This window comes from Taudactylus pleione, unplaced genomic scaffold (genome assembly GCF_031769625.1).
Source record: "Taudactylus pleione unplaced genomic scaffold, aTauple2 ptg000265l, whole genome shotgun sequence".
Classification (NCBI taxonomy): domain Eukaryota; kingdom Metazoa; phylum Chordata; class Amphibia; order Anura; family Myobatrachidae; genus Taudactylus; species Taudactylus pleione.
The window spans coordinates 7,830,785-7,849,909 of record NW_028284667.1 but is presented as its reverse complement, the minus strand read 5'-3'; the positions used below and the strand labels follow the sequence as shown (position 1 = coordinate 7,849,909).

General features: G+C 42.1%; 1 protein-coding gene across 8 annotated transcripts in view; it reads right to left on the bottom strand.

Moving 5' to 3' along the window:
• The window catches only part of ABI3BP (ABI family member 3 binding protein), a 515,514-nt gene that overhangs the window by 66,290 nt on the left and 430,099 nt on the right, over positions 1 to 19,125 (bottom strand). For all 8 annotated transcript variants that reach the window (XM_088481142.1, XM_088481145.1, XM_088481144.1 and 5 more), the window contains 2 exons: positions 18,882 to 19,091; positions 4,943 to 5,051 (listed from right to left, as the gene is read on the bottom strand). In XM_088481142.1, the coding sequence (XP_088337268.1) occupies positions 4,943 to 5,051; positions 18,882 to 19,091 (319 nt within the window). The remainder of the gene's footprint in view (positions 1 to 4,942; positions 5,052 to 18,881; positions 19,092 to 19,125) is intronic.

The window sequence follows — 19,125 nt, the reverse complement described above, 5'->3', positions numbered from 1 at the left end:
TGCCATTGATGACAAAAACCATCGTCCATCGGTAGTAAACCATCAATATTTGTAAACTATTGATGTTTAAATGGCCATCCCTACTGTGTTCTTCTCAGACTGGCTGCAGCTTCTACATTGAGATCTAGTGATAGAAGGGACTAATAAGGTTTACCTAATACAGTTTATCAGTGAATAGTGGTAGTTTGATCAAGAGCGTCATTAAGACTCAGGGGGCAATTCAGACCCGGATGCAACGCAGCGCACTTTCGCTGCCGTCAGGGGCCGGGTATGCACATTCCACGATCACACTGCCAGGCATAAGGACGCCCCCTATGTCTTAGAGAGCGACGGCAGAGTGAACGCACATTGGTGTAAAGACGCCCACTTTTGTTTCTTAGCACACGTCATCTCCAGGAAGTATATGATTAATCAGTACCATCAAGAACCATCGGAGATGCACGCAGCCCTTAAGGTAGACTCTACACCGCGGCAAGCACTGCGATCACTGCATGCTGAAAACTAATCAGGTGATGTGTACAATGACGCTTCCATGCTAATTATGGACGCCCATTAAATGCCATTTTGACGCCCAGACACGCCTGTGTTCACAGCACCACTCTCCTGTTCACAAGCACCTTCCCGTTACCACCCATAAACGGCACTGTCAATCAAAGTAGTGTCCAGTCTGTGTACTACGAGCGCACAATTCCCGAGCACAGTGAGTGACTCGCGCAATCGCATATTGACGCATGCGCAGACGGGCGACAATCGCCCATAGCAAGCGATCACGGCTTAGTGTCTGGGTCTGAATCAGGCCCTCAGTGCTGTAACCCATTTCATAGTGAAGGACACAGCAGGAGTAGAAAACAATTATCAGGCACAGGTTCCTCAGCTGGAATATGGCATATATCCTTCCTTTTGCAATTTTTACAGCTTTCATTTTGCACGTTTTCTTCTTTCATTCTTTTCCTCTTGATAGGTGATGCTCCCACACTGCTTAAACTTTCATTTAATGGCTGCCAAGCTGATTCAGTCCTGCATGTTGCCATTTCTGTGTCACTTTCCTCATAAATTCATGTGCTTGGTCCTTCCTTAGCAGTTAAAGAATCCCTTTTAATTTGTTTCCTACAGTTATCACAATTCATTTGATCACTTTGACACGTGGCTGTGTTTTAATTATCCATGGTAGCATCTTCCTTAATTGTTTTCTACTGCTGCTATGTCCTATAATATCAAATGGGTATTGGCACTGAGCCCTAATGTACTTCTTATCCATTTGTCACGCTTTTGATGAAACTACTACTATTTTCACTGATAAACTGTATTAAATAAACCAGTGGTTCCAAAACGCGGTCCTCAAGGCACCCCAACAGTTCAGGTTTTAGAGATATCCATGGTTGAGCACAGGTGGTTAAATCAAAATGACTTAGGTACTAACTAAGTCACCTGTGGTTTAGCATGAATATCCTTAAAACCTGGACTGTTAGGGTGCCCTGAGGACTGAGTTTGGGAACCTCTGAGATAAACTGTCTTAGGCCCTTGTATTATACTTGCCTACTCTACTGTAGCGGCTGGGAGCGTCATGAAAATCGGATGGTGCTCCTGGACCCCTGGAAAAGCAGGCAAGTCTCCCACCCAGCTGCCTACCCCTCTCCCCGGACCCCCTTGCAGCTCCCACACAAACACCTGCACACGCCGAATCGCATCATCATGGTCCCGCCTCCTGCTTCACAATGTCGGCAATCTCTGCATCGTGTAGCGGGACCAAAATGATGCTGTAACATGTTCATACCCCCTTCTCTGCTTCTAATGCCGGGTAATATCTCTAGCCCGCCGCCTATGCGACTTGGCTGCCCCCTCCCAGAGGCAAGCATGTCTGGTATCACTAGTTCTCAATGCAGAAGCTGCAGCCAGACCGAGTGGTGTAAGCCATCGATGGTTCACTATAGATTGTAATTGTACCATCAATGGTTATCACAGATGGTGACCATTGATGGAAAACCACTGGTGACCATCCCTAGAACACAGAGAGAGACACTACAAGACAAGTCTAAACTTGCCAGTTACATGGTTCATGCAAGAAGGGTTGAACTGCCATACTTAATATTTTTTTACTACTGTTCCCAAACGCTTCCCAAAATGAAACTTATACCAAAGAGAGATTATATTTAAGTGTATAACATACTGTATGTACAAAAGAAGAAACATACACTTTTTTAGATATTCAAGGTCAAAGATCACACATACTTGCCTACCCTCCAGATTTGGTCGGGAGCCTGCCGAAAATCAGGTGCCGCTCCCGACCTCCCGGGAAGAGAGGTAATCCTCCTATCCCTCCCGCAATTACCTTTTAAACCCCCGCAGCGGAGGGGCCAGTGACGTGATTCACACTGGATCACGTCATTCTGGCCCCGCCCCCTGCTCCACAATGCCTATAATATCGGCATTGTGTAGCAGGGGCGGGGCCAAAATGACATGACCATGTGGCCCCACCCACAAATACACATCGCCCAGCCAGCCCCGCCTCCTTGTACTGGCTATGCCCCCCCCTGTGATGCCGATCTGGCTGCTCCCTCCCGGAAGGGGCAGCCAGAAAGTCGGCAAGCCTGAGATCACATCAAGTGACCTTGAAATGTAAAAGTCAATATTTAAATATAAAACTCTGGACCCTTAGCTTCAAAACAAGACCAACATGAAAATTCTACCACAATTAGAAGCAAAGTTATGATTCGTTTTAGATGACCTTGCAAGCATAAATTTTTTATTATGTTTGCAACCCTGTTGCATGAACACCGTGAAACAAGGAGGGCTAAAATTTTACTTATGAAAATTACTTTATACCGTCTATCATCCTACCAAATTTCATGAAAATCTGAGATGATCGGGTTGGGAGCTGTGATGATTTGACATGGGCTTGGGTAAATTAAAGATTTCACAGAAATTGTTAAATTCCTGTACATATTAATTAGGATAATAAGTGATGGTGAGGTGTCATATTTTTAATTTTATGAATCAAACCACATGAAATTTTTTTTATTAGCTTGTTGGCAAGTACGAATTTAGCCTTGTCGGCTTTGTCATAAAATCATGACAAAGCATCTTTAATGCATTAGAATTTATTTGTGAAAGAATAGTGTGAAGCCGGTCTTTAAAGACATTAATGGGATTTCAAATAAATGTCCAAAGCGTATATCTAAGTTTAACAAGGTGATCACCATTCATGAATTGGTATTGAAACTACACTTCTGCATTTATGGTACACACTATGTCAAGTGTATCTAAACCCTTCCTGAGCACCTGGAACTCCCAAAGGATTGGACAACAGTAGTACTTCAGGACAGCATCCATCCACCGTCGGGCATTGGTGTAAGAATTACCCAAGGCGTGTAAAGCTCAATGAAGGGTGAGTACAACTGCACTTTTTTAATTTAAGTACATATACAGTGTACACCAGTGGTTCCCAAACTGTGCGCCGCGGCACCGTGGGGTGCTACAGGATACTTGCAGAGGTGCCTCGGGTTGGTGGTCAGCACCAAATCAAATTCTTTATGATCAATGTAATTTAAATATGTGCACAAAAAGAAGCACAAACCTGTCCACCACTATATAACCAAATCTAAGGATGACAGGTCAGCACAATTAACTTCACTGTACTACTTCACTACATTTTTCTTTGAATTTCTCAATAACAAACTTTTGGCTTAGGGGTGCCATGAAAACAATGCTGATGCACAAGGGCGCCGTGACTCAAAAAAGTTTGGGAACCACTGGTGTACACTATTGTATTTTTTCTATAAATCCTTGGTAGACACTTTGGATGTAATACTTTTAGATCGATGCTTTTATTTGAAACTGGTGGAAGAGCACCGGAACCATGCATCTTTTATTACTATCTTCACAAATTCCAGGTTCCTGTCTGCACATTTCATCCTCCAGCAATCTTATTTCTCTTGGAACAGGTCAGTTTCCTTCTACAACTATTAAATTAACCTTACAGATAATTACAACTAAACAAAATCCTTAATTAATGTAGCCATTAGGGAAAATGTGTATAAAATATTTACAAGATAGGATCTAGTTCCTATTCAATTACGTAGTATTTTTCTACAGAACTCTAATTTGTGATGGAGAAACAGTGGTTAAAGAGCAACATTTTTACATAACTGGCGAAACTGTCCACTGATTTTTTTAGTTCTGAAAGAATATCCTGGAATTGAACAGGTGACCAATGTATGATGATAACATCACAGTATTTTTGAACAGTACTAAAAAAAAAACTCACCAAGCCATTAGATATGTGTCCTTCATGTAATTTCAAATACTCAAAAGTTTGAAGAAATCAAATCAACCATTCAGAAATGCAGTTGTAAACAGAGCCTGATATATTGCATTAATAGAATATTTATACTAATATGAATTCTTCAAGCCCTAGTTTTAAATATTTCATTTCAACTCAATTTTCATTCTATTTTGATGATATCTCAGATTGCAAGTTTAAAATTCCTTTGCACCAAATGTTTCAAAATTCTTTTTAAAACCCATGTACCGACTTAAGACCATCTACCTTATTTCCATCTCACATAATAGGTGGAAGGAATTCACTCTCAGCTATGTGAAATTGCAATGTTCGGCTGTGCACGAACCATGGTACAGCAACACTGCCCATTTTCCTATGGGGTTTGAGCAAAAATGTGTAATGGTGACAGTGAGGTGCTGGCATTCCAAACGTCCCCACTGTGTTGTGGCAGAACATTTCGGACATCACAGAGCATTATGTCATCTTTATTGTGTCTTTTGGATTGCGCACTTTATCGCAGCCATTTCACACTTCATGAATGAAGCTTGCTACGTTCAGAAAGAAGAAGCCATTTTCCATTTCTTAACACCTTTAGGTGAGCAGAGAGGTAGGTTCACACGGAGACAGATAAGAAATGTTGCTTACACCGTGTCTTGTACTTACCTTGTATCTGGTTTTAAGTTTTCCACTGTAGAATGTGTCTGATTAGTGGTCAAGATTGACTGATCTTTTCCAGGAGATCCCCCATTTTCTTTTGAAACAACTTTATATTCTGCAAAAAGAATAAAATAACTATATATATTTATCATGTAATAACTTGTTTTCACAGTACACCTGACTTTATGGTGTTTAAATTGTAAGGGTAAGAAATGATATTACTCCCATGAGTTCCAGTTTTGCAGGGCCGGCATTACCACTAGACACACGTGCCTAAAACACTGAATGAGTGACATGTATGTCAAGTAGCTGATTTTTAGGGCAGTGTGGAACTAAGAATTTTACGGCACATCAGCCATCCCATTATATCACTATTTTGGTCCAAGATGGCAAAACGCATCTTGGCTGTTCTGGCAGTATATTTCCCAAAGTGTCCCACAATCATACTTGCAAGACAGTTTACAGAAAATGAAGAACACTTCAATAACTGAATAATTCAGTATGTCAGCCATACCACATATAGCAGTCCAGTGGAAAATATCACACTTAGATACCCATTTAACATTGAGACATAACTCCTTTAGAACTTGCTAAAGGAGTTACGTCCTTTTCTTAGTATTTAACAAACAGCGCTAAAGGAAGATTACCACTGTCTGTCACTGAAATCTATAGATTTCGAGAGAAATATGGTCCCCATATGGGCACCCAGCAGAAGCCTTGCAGGCATTGCCAGGTTCCATGAAAGTGTCATATGCATGTGCAGACTGGATGTCATGCATGTGCATGACATAGCAGCCCGCCGCTGCAGCATGCCAGCAACAAGAGGAGGATGCTGCCGATGAGGGTAACTGCGATACCAAACAAAATCAGTGGCATAATTAGGGTATTTGGAGCCAGGGCAAGTTAAAAAATGGAGCGCCCCACTAAGTAGGTCGAAAAAGTGGGAGTGGTCACATGCCACAAGGGACGTGGCCACTGGAAAATGGGGGCATGGTAACATGACACATGACCGTTTGTCATCACTCTGGGAGCATTCCTTTCCATTCCATATGCACCTTAATGCCCCAAGTAGTAGTGCCCCTCATGCAATGCCCACTGTAGTAGTGACCCTTATGCAATGTCCCCTTATGCAGTGACCCCTGTAGTAGTGCACCTACACAGTGTCCCTTATACAGTGCTCCCAGTAGTGCACCCTTATACAGTGCCCCTTATGCAGTGTCCCCAGTAGTGCCACTTATACAGAGTCCTCAGCAGTGCCCCTTATACAGTGCCCCCGGTAGTAACACTTATACAGTGCCCCCAGTAATTCCCCTTATACAGTGCCGCTAGTAGTGATCCCCCTATGCAGTGCCCTCAGTAGTGGTCCCCCCTATCCAGTGCTCCCAGTTGTGCCCTTTATACAATGCCCCCCATAGTGGTTCTACTATGCAGTGCCCCTTATACAGTGCCCCCAGTAGTGGTACCCCCCATGCAATGCTCCCAGTAGTGCCCTTTATACAATGACCCCCATAGTGGTCCCCCTATGCAGTGCCCCTTATACAGTGCCCCCAGTAGTGGTACCCCCTATGCAGTGCTCCCAGTAGTGCCCTTTATACAATGCCCCCATAGTGGTCCCCCTATGCCGTGCCCCTAATACAGTGCCCCCAGTAGTAATCCCCCCTATGCAGTGCCCCCAATAGTGGCCTTCTAAGCAGTGCCTCCAGTAGTGACCCTAATATAGTCCCCCCAGTAGTGGTCCCCGCTATGCAGTGCCCCTTACAGCGGCGGATTGGGCATTACTTTTTGCGGGGAAAATCCCGGTGGGTCGATTGGTTGCGGGGCCGCTTGTTATTTGAGGCTCCGCCCCCCAATTCGTGTCACCCAGCCGGCTCCTGTGTGTTTTACACAAGCAGCCCGGCTGCCTGTCAGTACTGCCTTGCCGCGCCTGAGCCTCTCTCGCGAGAAGAGAGGCCAGTGACCAGCAGCCTATTAAAGCCCTACCCAGAGTACAGTCGGCGTCATCGAGGAGTGAGGTGAAGTGGTGCAGGACCACCGGTGACAGCGTGGCCGCGGTGAGGGTAAGTTGCAGCGGGGATGGGGGGCCGTCAGAGCAGTCTGTCAGCCTGATCACATCCTCTCCACTCTCCCCTCCCCAGGCTGTGAAGTGTCATGTTTAAGTTTAATTTCACAGGGGGCAGAGTGGAGAGGAGACAATCGGGTCTGGCTGCAGTCTAGGGGGTGATGATCTGTCTGTGGGGGAGGGGGGGTCTGATATACTAGGGGTGGGGGAGATGATAATCTGCTGTGGGGGAGGGGGAGTCTGCTATATTAGGGGCGGGGGAGATGATCTGTCTGGGGGAGGGGGGGTCTGCTATATTAGGGGTGGGGGAGATGATCTGTCTGTGGGGAGGGGGTGCTCTGCTATACTAGGGGTGGGGGAGATGATGATCTGTCTGTGGGGGAGGGTGGTCTGCTATATTAGCGGTGGGGGAGATAAAGATCTGTCTAGGGGAGGGGGGGTCTGCTATATTAGGGGCGGGGGAGATGATGATCTGTCTGTGTGGGAGGGGGTCTGCTATACTAGGGGCGGGGGGAGATGATCTGTCTGTGGAGAGGGGGTGGTCTGCTATATTAGGGGCGGGGGAGATGGTGATCTGTCTGGGGGAGGGGGGATCTGCTATACTAAGGGTGAGGGAGATGATGATCTGTCTGGGGAAGGGGGTCTGCTACATTAGGGGTGGGGGAGATTATCTGTCTGGAGGAGGGGTGGGTCTGCTATACTAAGGGCGGGGGAGATGATCTGTCTGTGGGAAGGGGGTCTGCTATACTAGGGGTGGAGATGATGATCTGTCTGGGGGATGTTGGGTCTGCTATACTAAGGGCAGGGGAGATGATCTGTCTGGGGATGGGGGTCTGCTACATTAGGGGTGGGGGAGATGATCTGTCTGGGGGAAGGGGGGTTTGATCTATCTGTGGGGATGGGGTGTATTCTGTGCTAAAGGGAGATGATCTGTGTGTGAGAAAGAAGGGCTATTCTGACCTAGGTCAGGACGACGCCACTGAGACGCAGGATGATGGAGCTCGGGAGACACAGGAGGATGGCACTATGGGTGGATGGTGCCGGAGAGAATTGGGGGTGGCACTGGAGGGACGCAGGGAGATAGCACTGAAGAAACACACGAGAGGGGATAGGTTGGAGACACACCAAGGCGGTGGTGCTGGAGACACACATATAGGATGGTCGGAACGCTGATACTATTAGAAGAAAACACTGGGGCACAGTAATCTTCAGTAAGATAACAATTATAATGAAACCATATTCTGATGCAAATGGTACCAAAGGAGCAAATATATTTTATTAATATAAAATTGTTTGATATGGGAAACCCACATTTATTATCTGGTTGAACCTGTGTTGCATGATTTTACTGGGACACATACAGGCGGCTTCCAGACCATGGGATCTCGTGCATGAATAGCAAATACCAACTCAAGACACTGTCCAGGGAGGATCAATTTCTTCAGAGATTCCCCGTTGCAGAGAAATCATATAGGTAAGAAAATACTCATTCACATGCTCGCTGTGCTTATTCACTGGAGAGAGGGACTGTGGGCATACCCATAAGCTCCTGGAGCGGTAGGCAAGCCCCCAGCATGACTAAAACAGGGGGAGTGGCTTGCGGGCATGGTGTTTCGCATTAGGCCACACACCTTTACACGAGGCCACACCCACTTTTTTGGCATGCGCACCAAGTGCCACTTTCACAGTTTTTTCCAGGGCCTCTTTCATTTTCCAATCCGCCCCTGGCCCCTTATATAGTGCTTTCAGTAGTGGGTCCCACCCTATGCAGTGCCCCCAGTAGTGGTTCCCCCATGCAGTGCCCCTTATATAATGCCCCCAGTAGTAGTCCCTCCTATGCAGTGTCCCCAGTAGTGGTCCCTCCTATGCAGTGCCCCTTATATAATGCCCCCAGTAGTAATCCCCCCTATGCAGTGCCCCCAATAATGGTCCCTCCAATGCAGTGCCCCTTATATAGTGCCCCCGTAGTAGTCCCCCCCCAGCAGTGCCAGACAGAGATACAGACGTGTAAACAAAAACAAAACACTTACCTGAATCCCCGCTCCAGCGCCCGCCGTCATCTGCTCCTCCGTCCTACTTGGCCGGCACGCTCTGCATTTTGGGAGAGACGTCATGACGTCTCTCCCATAACCCACTGCGGGAGCCCAGAAGATGGAGCTCATAAGTGAGCTCCAGCCCGGCTGCGGCAGTGTGCGCATCAGCCAATGAGAGTCTGTCTGACTCTCATTGGCTGCCAAACAAACACACTGCCACCGGGTAGTACAAGTGTACAGCCGTGGCCAAAAGTTTTGAGAATTACACAAGTTTTGGTTTTCACAAAGTTTGCTGCTTCAGTGTTCTTAGACCTTTTTGTAAGATGTTACTATGGTATACTGAAGTAAAATTACAAGCATTTCATAAGTGGGAAATAAGGCAAATCATCCTCTTTCAAAGTTCCATATTTAATTAAAAAGTCTCACATCATCACAATATATGTGAAGCTGTGCTATATATTATGAAAGCCTTTCACACAATATGCTGTAAATACATGTGTTCTTTTATTGTTTTAGAAAAAAATTATATTTGCTTTCATCTCATGGATATATACATAATGAAACAAAATACCTGTACTACTGTAGATCATATTTATTCTTTAAAGCATACAGTATATTAAAAGCCTGGTCTATACTACCACTTTAATCCACTGGGTCCTGTTGTATGAATTTATAGTGCATCCAAATGATGAAAGAATATAGTGCAATGCAAAGAAATAATTTTATGTAAATCACTTGGCTGTTATTAAATGGATCCTGTTACTTTAAGGCTATTTTCCGAAGGACATTTTTTCATTTCAGCCAAATTAATGGGCAATTAAAAGTTCTATCATATGTTAAATAATCAAACTGAAGTTGTGAAACAAGCTTACAAGTATAGCCAAAGAAGTGGAGTATGTATGGCGTCTGGCTGGCTGCTGTGATTACCAGGCACATATGTACCTGCCCAACAGAGAGTTCTGGACTTGTTTTCAAATGCTGATATAAGAATGTGAACAACAAATAAGAAGTACAATTACAATATCGCCTGCTCAATTAAATTACTGTCAATTTATCAGAACAGCATCAGAAATCTTAGGGCCATATTCAATTAAAGGCGAAAAGTCCGATGAGGTCATTTTCGCCTATTTCAATTATCCCCATATTCAATTTATTTATTTTTTTTAATTTTTTTTATTGAAGTCATCAGATAAATTATGATACACAAGCAAATATATCACAAGAGTATGTCACATTCATAACATAAAAAACTACAACTCACTTGTGGTTTTGAAAAAATGACTGCAAGGAAAAAGAAACAAAGAAAGAGGGGATAAGATGGGAAGGGGGATATGAGCCATGCACTCCCAGCCTCATTCTCTTTCTACTTTGTTTTTCTTGATCCCTTTTTTTTTTATTTATTAAGCGTAATTTATTGGGGGATCTTGTAGGAGCAGTCTAGTTTTGTACCATTGTGTTGATTTGAAACATTTTTGTATTTGTTTTTTAATCTCAGGATTTAAAGTATCAATAAAGCTCTCCCAAATTGAGAAGAATTGTTCTGTTTTCTTTTCTTTATTGAGAGAGGAGTCGACCCAATCCATTTTGAAAATATAGAATAATTTCTCTTTGAACATAGTTAATGAAGGAGGGGTAGGAGTAACCCATTGTTGCAGGATACATTTTTTAGCTACAGCCGAGATAATTAATAATAGTTTTCTACATCCCTTAGAAACCCTAATTATTCCTGGAATATATCAAAACACTGCCCATTCTGGTGTTAATGGAAGATAATTAATTAGGTCTGCAAGCACATATTGCTTCACTTTGATCCAAAACTTCTTAATGACTCTGCAATCCCATAAGCAGTGATACAAAGATGCCTCTAATTGGGCACATTTTGGACACGCTGAGGAGGTTGTGATACCGATAAGATGACAACATGTAGGAGAAAGATATCCCCTATAAAATAGCCTGTAAAACATTTCTCTATAGGTTGTAGCTGTCAATGTACGGAGGGAATATTGTAAAGTGCATAAAATATTAGCTTCCGTTAGATTTGGAAAACATGCCTGTCACTTAGCAATACCTGTAGAGAATGTACCCGTAAAATAAGGAACTCTTAATAAGCTGTAGAAAAGTGATAATAGTTTTATACGGATCACCAGTGGACAAAAAGGCAGTATCTAGCTTAATATGCCAATCCAAGGGAGACAAAAAAGAGAAGACTCTACTGGTATAGTATTGTGCCTGTAGAAAAGCCAAGTTACAGGATTGGAGAAAATCGTATTGTGCGTATGCCTGTTCAAACGTTAAGGGACGCTTAAGCGAAGAATTAGTGAAATGTCTAACTGTTCGGAGGCCCAGTGAATCCCATCTTCAGAAGGGGTGTGTGGCAGACCCATTCTAAAAGTCATTGTTTCCCAGCAGAGGGAGATGTAATGAGTAAGAAGCGTGGAGTTTAAATCTGTTACGCACTGAATGCCATGTTGACCACGCTGACATCAGGAGGGGGTTATCAAGCAGGTATATCATGCTTGGGCATATGTAAGAAATAAACCAGGTCCAAACCAGGTAGGAACTGTCTCTCTAATTCATAGTGAGCAAAATGGTTTCTATGTAGAATCCAATCTTGGATGTATCTACAGATTGCAGCTTGATTATAAAGAAGAGTATGGGGAAATTTAATTCCTCCCTCTTCCTTAGTGCGTTGAAGAATTTTCAAACTAAGTTTTGTTTTTTTGTTATTCCAGATAAATTTCCGAAATGCAGCATCTATCTTTTTTATGACAGTTACAGTGAGAAGTATCGGGAGGACCTGTAGAGGGTATAACAGTTTAGGAAAAATTATCATTTTTATTAGATTAGATTAGATTTATAAGTATGAAAGCTGAAAATGTTGCCAGCTTTCCATTTCCATAAAAACTTTATTCATTATCAAAGTAATGTTCAGAGTATAAATTATGAATATTTTTGGGAAGTTGCATACCCAAATAAGGTATACTAGGCGACGCCCATCTCAACCCTCCTAAATTGTCTCCAGGTCTAAAAGGTCTGTTACCCAAGGCTAATGCCGTATTTGGCAAAGTTTATTGTAAATCCGGAAATATGGCCAAATTGTTCCAATTTTTCAAATAAGGAGGTCAAACTTATTTCTGGATTCGATATGAAAAGGAGAAGATCATCCGCAAAAGCCATAAGTTTTAACTCGTATTCTCCAATAAAAGCTCCGCGCAACAGCGACCAGCTCTGAAGAACACGAATCAGCAGGTCAAGTGCTAGATTAAATAAGAGGGGTGAGAGCGGACATCCCTGTCTCGTACCTCTAAACATGTGTACTGTGTTACAGAGAAGGCCATTGACAAGTAACCTCGTACGCAGATTCAAATAAAGATATTTGATCATGTTTATAAACGTCGTCCCATATTCCCTGGAATCCAGAACTAGGAACAGATATTCCCATAAAATTTTGTCAAAGGCCTTCTCGGCGTCCAAACTCAACAGAATAGTGGAAGATCTCTGACCCGCTGGGGAGGAGGCCAAAACTGCAATTGCTGAGTGAATAGCCAATACAGGATGATGACCCTTTGTGAATCCAAGTTGATGAGGGGTGAGGAGTGTCGGCATAATATTGTGTAGCCTGATCGACATAATTTTTGCCAAGATTTTATAGTCCTGATTAAGCAAAGTGATGGGTCTATATGAAGATAACAAGGAGGTGTCCCTATCTGGCTTAGGTATCAAGATTGTCATTGCCTCGTTAAATGAGGGATAAGCAATGTTATCTGAATAAATTTGTTGCAAAAGATTAGTAAGAGTAGGTGCAAATTTGTTTTTTAATATTTTATAATAATTTGCTGTAAAGCCATCAGGGCCAGGTGATTTATTCAATTTAAGCGAGTCAATAGCCATGATAACCTCCTCCTCTGTGATATCATCTTCTAAACATTTCCTCTGCTGGGTGGACAGCTTTGGTAACACGGTCTCGTTAAGAAAATGTCTTGCATTTTCTAAGTTAGGTGATTCGGTTGCATATAAGTTTTGGAAATATACTTCCAAAAGTTTTGATATGTCAGACTGAGAGGTAATGGTTGCTCCTGTTGCAGGATCGTAAAGACTAGTAATGTAATGTCTTTTCTTTTGTTAATTGGCCATAAACGCTAAAAGTTTACCTGTCTTGCCTCCCCAGCAAAAATAGTGATTTTTAGTAAAGTCTGTCCTAAGTCTAGCCTCCTGCAATAAGAAAGCCTCCAAAACTTGTTTATTTTGAAGGTAAAGGGTTCTATTTTCAGCCGTTGTAAAGGACAAATATCGTTTATAAGAAGTATGCAATTTGCTATTTAAAAGGCGTAATTTTTCCTTATGATCCTTATTACACTTTGCTACGTAAGATATGACATGACCCCTCATTACTGCCTTTGACGCTTCCCAGAATAATACTGGGTCATCCCAGTGGCCGATATTATCATCTACGTATTCATGCCATTTGGTTTTCAGGTATTTTTGAAAATCTTCATTTTGTGAAAGGAAGGAAGGGAAGATCCAAAGGCAGGAAGTGTTTAGAGGAGTACGACGCATCACATCTAAAACAATAGGGACATGGTCAGAAATTATAATGTTGTCGATAAAAGTCTGTACTACGCGGGAGAATAGGTTTTCTGCAATTAGAATATAGTCGACTCTCGTAAAGGAGTCATGTACTCTAGAATGAAAAGTAAATTCATGACTAGAAGCATTCTGGAGTCTCCAAGCATCGATCAGGGCATGCTGAGAACAGAGAAGGGTCTATTCGGTGGATTAGAGTGGTCCAGAATACTGTTATGTAATGAATTAAAATCTCCGCCAATTATAAGGTTAGGTGTGTCATGTTTCATAAGTATATTAGAAATATCCTTATAAAAGGAGAAATTAGGGAAATTCGGTGCATATATGTTGAGGACTGTAAAGCGTTCACCTTGGATTGTGACATGAACCAAAAGAAACCTGCCCCCAGGGTCTGCCAGCGTGTTTGTGATAGCATAGACCAGATGCTTGCTAAATAAAATAGCTAACCAACGTTTTTTCTTACAATATGAGGCAGACATGCATTCCTGTATCCAAGGGCTTTTTAAAGTGGAATTAGCACTCTTTAACCAATGTGCTTCCTGAATCATTATAATTTCCGGGTGAAAGCGTTTTAGATGACTTGAAATTAGGGAAATTCGGTGCATATATGTTGAGGAGTGTAAAGCGTTCACCTTGGATTGTGACATGAACCAAAAGAAACCTGCCCCCAGGGTCTGCCAGCGTGTTTGTGATAGCATAGACCAGATGCTTGCTAAATAAAATAGCTACCCAACGTTTTTTCTTACAATATGAGGCAGACATGCATTCCTGTATCCAAGGGCTTTTTAAAGTGGAATTAGCACTCTTTAACCAATGTGCTTCCTGAATCATTATAATTTCCGGGTGAAAGCGTTTTAGATGACTTAAAACCTTACGTCTCTTAATAATTGAATTTAGCCCTGCAACATTCCATGACATACATCTGAAGGAAGTAGAATTTAGATGTGAATTAGTTGGCGAGGACAATTGTAATGACATTAACCTACCCCAGTTCCGCATATTCAATTTAAAAAAAAAAAACGGGGATAACTTTTCTCCATGTAATACATGGCGAAAAAAAGTGCAGAATTGGGGTTTAGGGGTGCAGGCTCAAAAAAATGAGCCTGCAGCCCTGGGAGAGTCCAGACCTCTGACTTTTCGCCCCATATTGAATACGAGCCTTAGTGTCACCTCATACCTTATAAATAGGACCGCACATGGCAGCCATTATAAAGACTTTGACCAATTTAGTGGGTAAAATATATCAGTCCTGCCCATACTGTATAGTGTACATAGCAGACCTTGCAGTCTGATAACTAGCCTACAGAAGTCATATCAGTTTGGTGGCTGGTCACTACTGCATAGTAGTCTCCCCAATCTAGTGCCAAGTGCACCATAGACTACCTAATCTGATAGCAAGTGCAACTACACCAGCAAAGATATGCTCACTGTTCTTGTTAATTGAGGGTTGGGTAGGTCCTTTGGCTGCTGTCAGTCACATCTAGCGAACTGCTCCTTTGCCACCAATTGTTTATAGTGTAACACAAATAACTGTCACGCACTATCAGCAAATCAGCACATTGGGAGCTGTCTGCTAGATGTTGAACACATCTTACAACAGTTCTTCCTCCTACCACTGATCCATAGGACCGCATTCTCTCTTGTACACCCCTTAGGCTATTTTACCTATAGGTTTTGTATTTTTTAACACATATTGAGAGAACTACAGACTAAAATTTTAATAAAGCTACTTGCAATGTTAAATAAATTATAAGTGCTATGAAAACTGCACTAAAACTACAGACATACTTAATTACAGGATGAAAAAAAATCATATAAAGCTAACCTAAAAAGCCTGAACACACAAGAGAACACGAAAAAGAATCAATACACAATCAGTAAGTAAGGCTAATATATCGTTCATTAATCGTTTGCAAATCGCTCACTAAAATGTCTAAAACGACCAGCGATGCATGCTCCCGCTGGTCATCTATCATCGGGCAAAAATGTTGTACAACCTGACGATAACGTCAGGTCCATCATGTTAGGAAATGATTGATGTTCCTACACTGAATGACTGCTCGTTCAGTGTAGGCATATCACAGACTGACAAACAACTGCACGATTACAATGTCGTAGAGTTAAGGTGCCCATACAAGGTGCGATATAGCAGCCGATCCAACGTATTGGTACGATTTCGCTGCTAAATCGTACCGTGTATGGGCATGATATCGGCCAGTGCGTGCACCTGTGGCGTCATACATCCCACCTCCAGATCTTACTGCAGGTTCATTTGATCTGGGGATGCAATGTATGTCGGTCATCGGATCCCCCGTCATGTCGCAAGGTGCATATCGCACCGTGTATGGGCAGCTTTACTTGAAGTCACATTAAGTCACATTAAAGTAGAAGTCAATGAGTCTGAAATATATACATCTCACAGTGGTAAATAACTAAGAGTTTTGTGTGCAGCACCATAAGCCAAATGTTATAATTCATTGTGGCTGAAAGGTGAAATTTCAGACAATTGGAGAATGTAAAAAATAGTTCCACTATGCGAAAAAAGGAGTAGGTAAATAAATATGACTATAGGCATATGAGGCCAATACAGTCAGGTGCATAAATATTGGGACATTGACAGAATTTTCATATTTTGGCCTCTATTCACCACCACAATGGCTTTGAAATGAAACATACAAGATGTGCTTTAACTGCAGACTTTCAGATTTAATTTGAGGGTAATTACATCCAAATCAGGTGAACGGTGTAGGAATTACAACGGTTTCTATATGTGCCTCCCACTTTTTAAGTGGCCAAAAGTAATGGGACAAACTAAACAATCCTAAATCTAACTTTCACTTTTTAATACTTTGTTGCAAATCCTTTGCAGGCAATTACAGCCTGAAGTCTGGAACGCATAGACATCACCAGAAGCTGGGTTTCATCCCTGGTGATGCTCTGCCAGGCCTCTACTGCAAATGTCTTCAGTTCCTGCTTGTTCTTGGGGCATTTTCCCTTCAGTTTTGTCTTCATCAAGTGAAATGCATGCTCAATCGGATTCAGGTCAGGGGATTGACTTGGCCATTGCATAACATTCCACTTTTTAGTCTTAAAAAACTCTTTGGTTGCTTTTGCAGTATGCATCGGGTCATTGTCAATCTACACTGTGAAGCGCCGTCCAATGAGTTCTGAAGCATTTGACTGAATATGAGTATATAATATTGCCCGAAACACTTCAGAATTAATTCTGCTGCTTTTGTCAGCAGTCACATCATCAATAAATACAAGGGAACCAGTTCCATTGGCAGCCATACATGCCCACGCCATGACACTACCACCACGCTTCACTGATGAGGTGGTATGTTTTGGATCATGAGCAGTTCCTTTCCTTCCCCATACTCTTCTCTTCCCATCACTCTGGTACAAGTTGATCTTTGTCTCATCTGTCCATAGGATGTTGTTCCAGAACTGTAATGGTTTTTTTAGATGTTGTTTGGCAAACTCTAATCTGGTCTTCCTGTTTTTGTGTCTCACCAATGGTTTACATCTTGTGGTGAACCCTCTATATTCACTCTTGTGAAGTCTTCTCTTGATTGTCGACTTTGACACATATACACCTACCTCCTGGAGAGTGTTCTTGATTTGGCCAACTGTTGTGAAGGGGTTTTTCTTCACCAGGGAAATAATTCTTCTGTCATCCACCACAGTTGTTTTTTGTGGTCTTCCGGGTCTTTTGGTGTTGCTGAGCTCTCCGATGCTTTCTTTCTTTTTAAGAATGTTCCAAACAGTTAATTTGGACACACCTATTGTTTTTGCTATCTCTCTGATGGGTTTGTTTTGATTTTTCAGCCTAATGATGGCTTGCTTCACTGATAGTGACAGCTCTTTGGATCTCATATTGAGAGTCGACAGCAACTGATTCCAAATGCAAATGTCACACCTACAATCAACTCCAGACCTTTTACCTGCTTAATTGATAATAAAATAACGAGGGAATAGCCCACACCTGTCCATGAAATAGCTTTTGAGTTGATAGTCCCATTACTTTTGGCCCCTTAAAAAGTGGGAGGCACATGTAGAAACCGTTGTAATTCCTACATCGTTCACCTGATTTCGATGTAATTACCTTCAAAATAAACTGAAAGTCTGTAGTTAAAGCACATATTGTTTGTTTCATTTCAAAGCCATTGTGGTGGTGAATAGAGGCCAAAATATGAAAATTCTGTCAGTCCCAATATTTATGCACCTGACTGTAATAGTAGGTACATTAATGGAATAGAATTTTTTATCAAGTAATGTCAAATACTGTAAAATACAAAGACCAAAGCAGCACAGGTCTGCAGCTGATAGATCAAACAAAATTAGTGGATTTTAGTTGTAGCATAAGTAACAGATCAGTAGATCACTTAGAGGTAATCATGGTAAGCAGGCACAATGAATTATTTCAGAAACTGAAAATAATTGGATAGAAATCACTAAAGGTTAGGAAGCAGACTATTGTAGTCAATGGTGTATCTTAGATCAAGCGCCAGTAACCATTGGAGTATCTCAGATCAGGAACTGTCCTGGGTCCTGTTTTGTGTAGTGTATTCATTAGTGATATTGTCTGCTCAAACGTCCATTCACATAGGCATAACTGAATCCGCCCAATTCACACGTCCAGTCTGCTCAGATCACACGTCCAATCCACCCAGGCATGCCCCCCTCCACCTAGATCACCTTAAATCCACGCGGACATGTCCTCAATTTTCTAGGCCACAACATTGCTGGTGGTATAACTAGAACCATCCTTAAAAAAAAAATCAGGAAAGTGGGGATGGAATCACACAGTAAGCTTGAGTTACCAAGCAATGTTTTGACAAAGCCACTATTAAAAAAAAAATAGTTTCTCAGAAAAATATTTATTTTCTGTATTATGTCCTCTTAATATTTCTGTTATACACTATTGTCATCTAACTGTCAAGGGTCTAATTTAGCTTATTTTAATGTCTTTCAAGTACATTTTTACTCAGGGGCGTAACTAGGTATTTGAAGGCTCCATAGCTAAAGGTGAAAAATGTATTTAACACATGTAACTTTGACAAGGAAGATGGGAACCCATCAGCTCTGGGTCCATAGCAGCTGAACCCCTTGCACCTATGGTAATTACGCCCATGCTTTTAATAACAGAGAATATATACTGTTATCCTCCCATGAGCAGAGAGAAAAATGTATGTCACTTTTTTTGTATAATAAGCACAGAATATCTCTGTTCCAGTTTACACAAATAAAACATGACTGTTTTACTAACCAGTAACTGTGTCATTGCCTGGCTGCTTCCAATCTAATATAACAAAGGATGGACACCCCTCTACAGTCACCACCGTGAGATTGGAAGGGGGATTCTGGGGAGCATTGACAATTTCCTGGTTAGTGCTCTCTTCTGTAGGGAAGTGTTGGAGAGAGTCCGTGATGGAACAGGGAACCTTATCTTCCTTGGGCATGTACACTACATGTGGGGCTGCAAAACAATAACAGAAAGATTAACATGACAG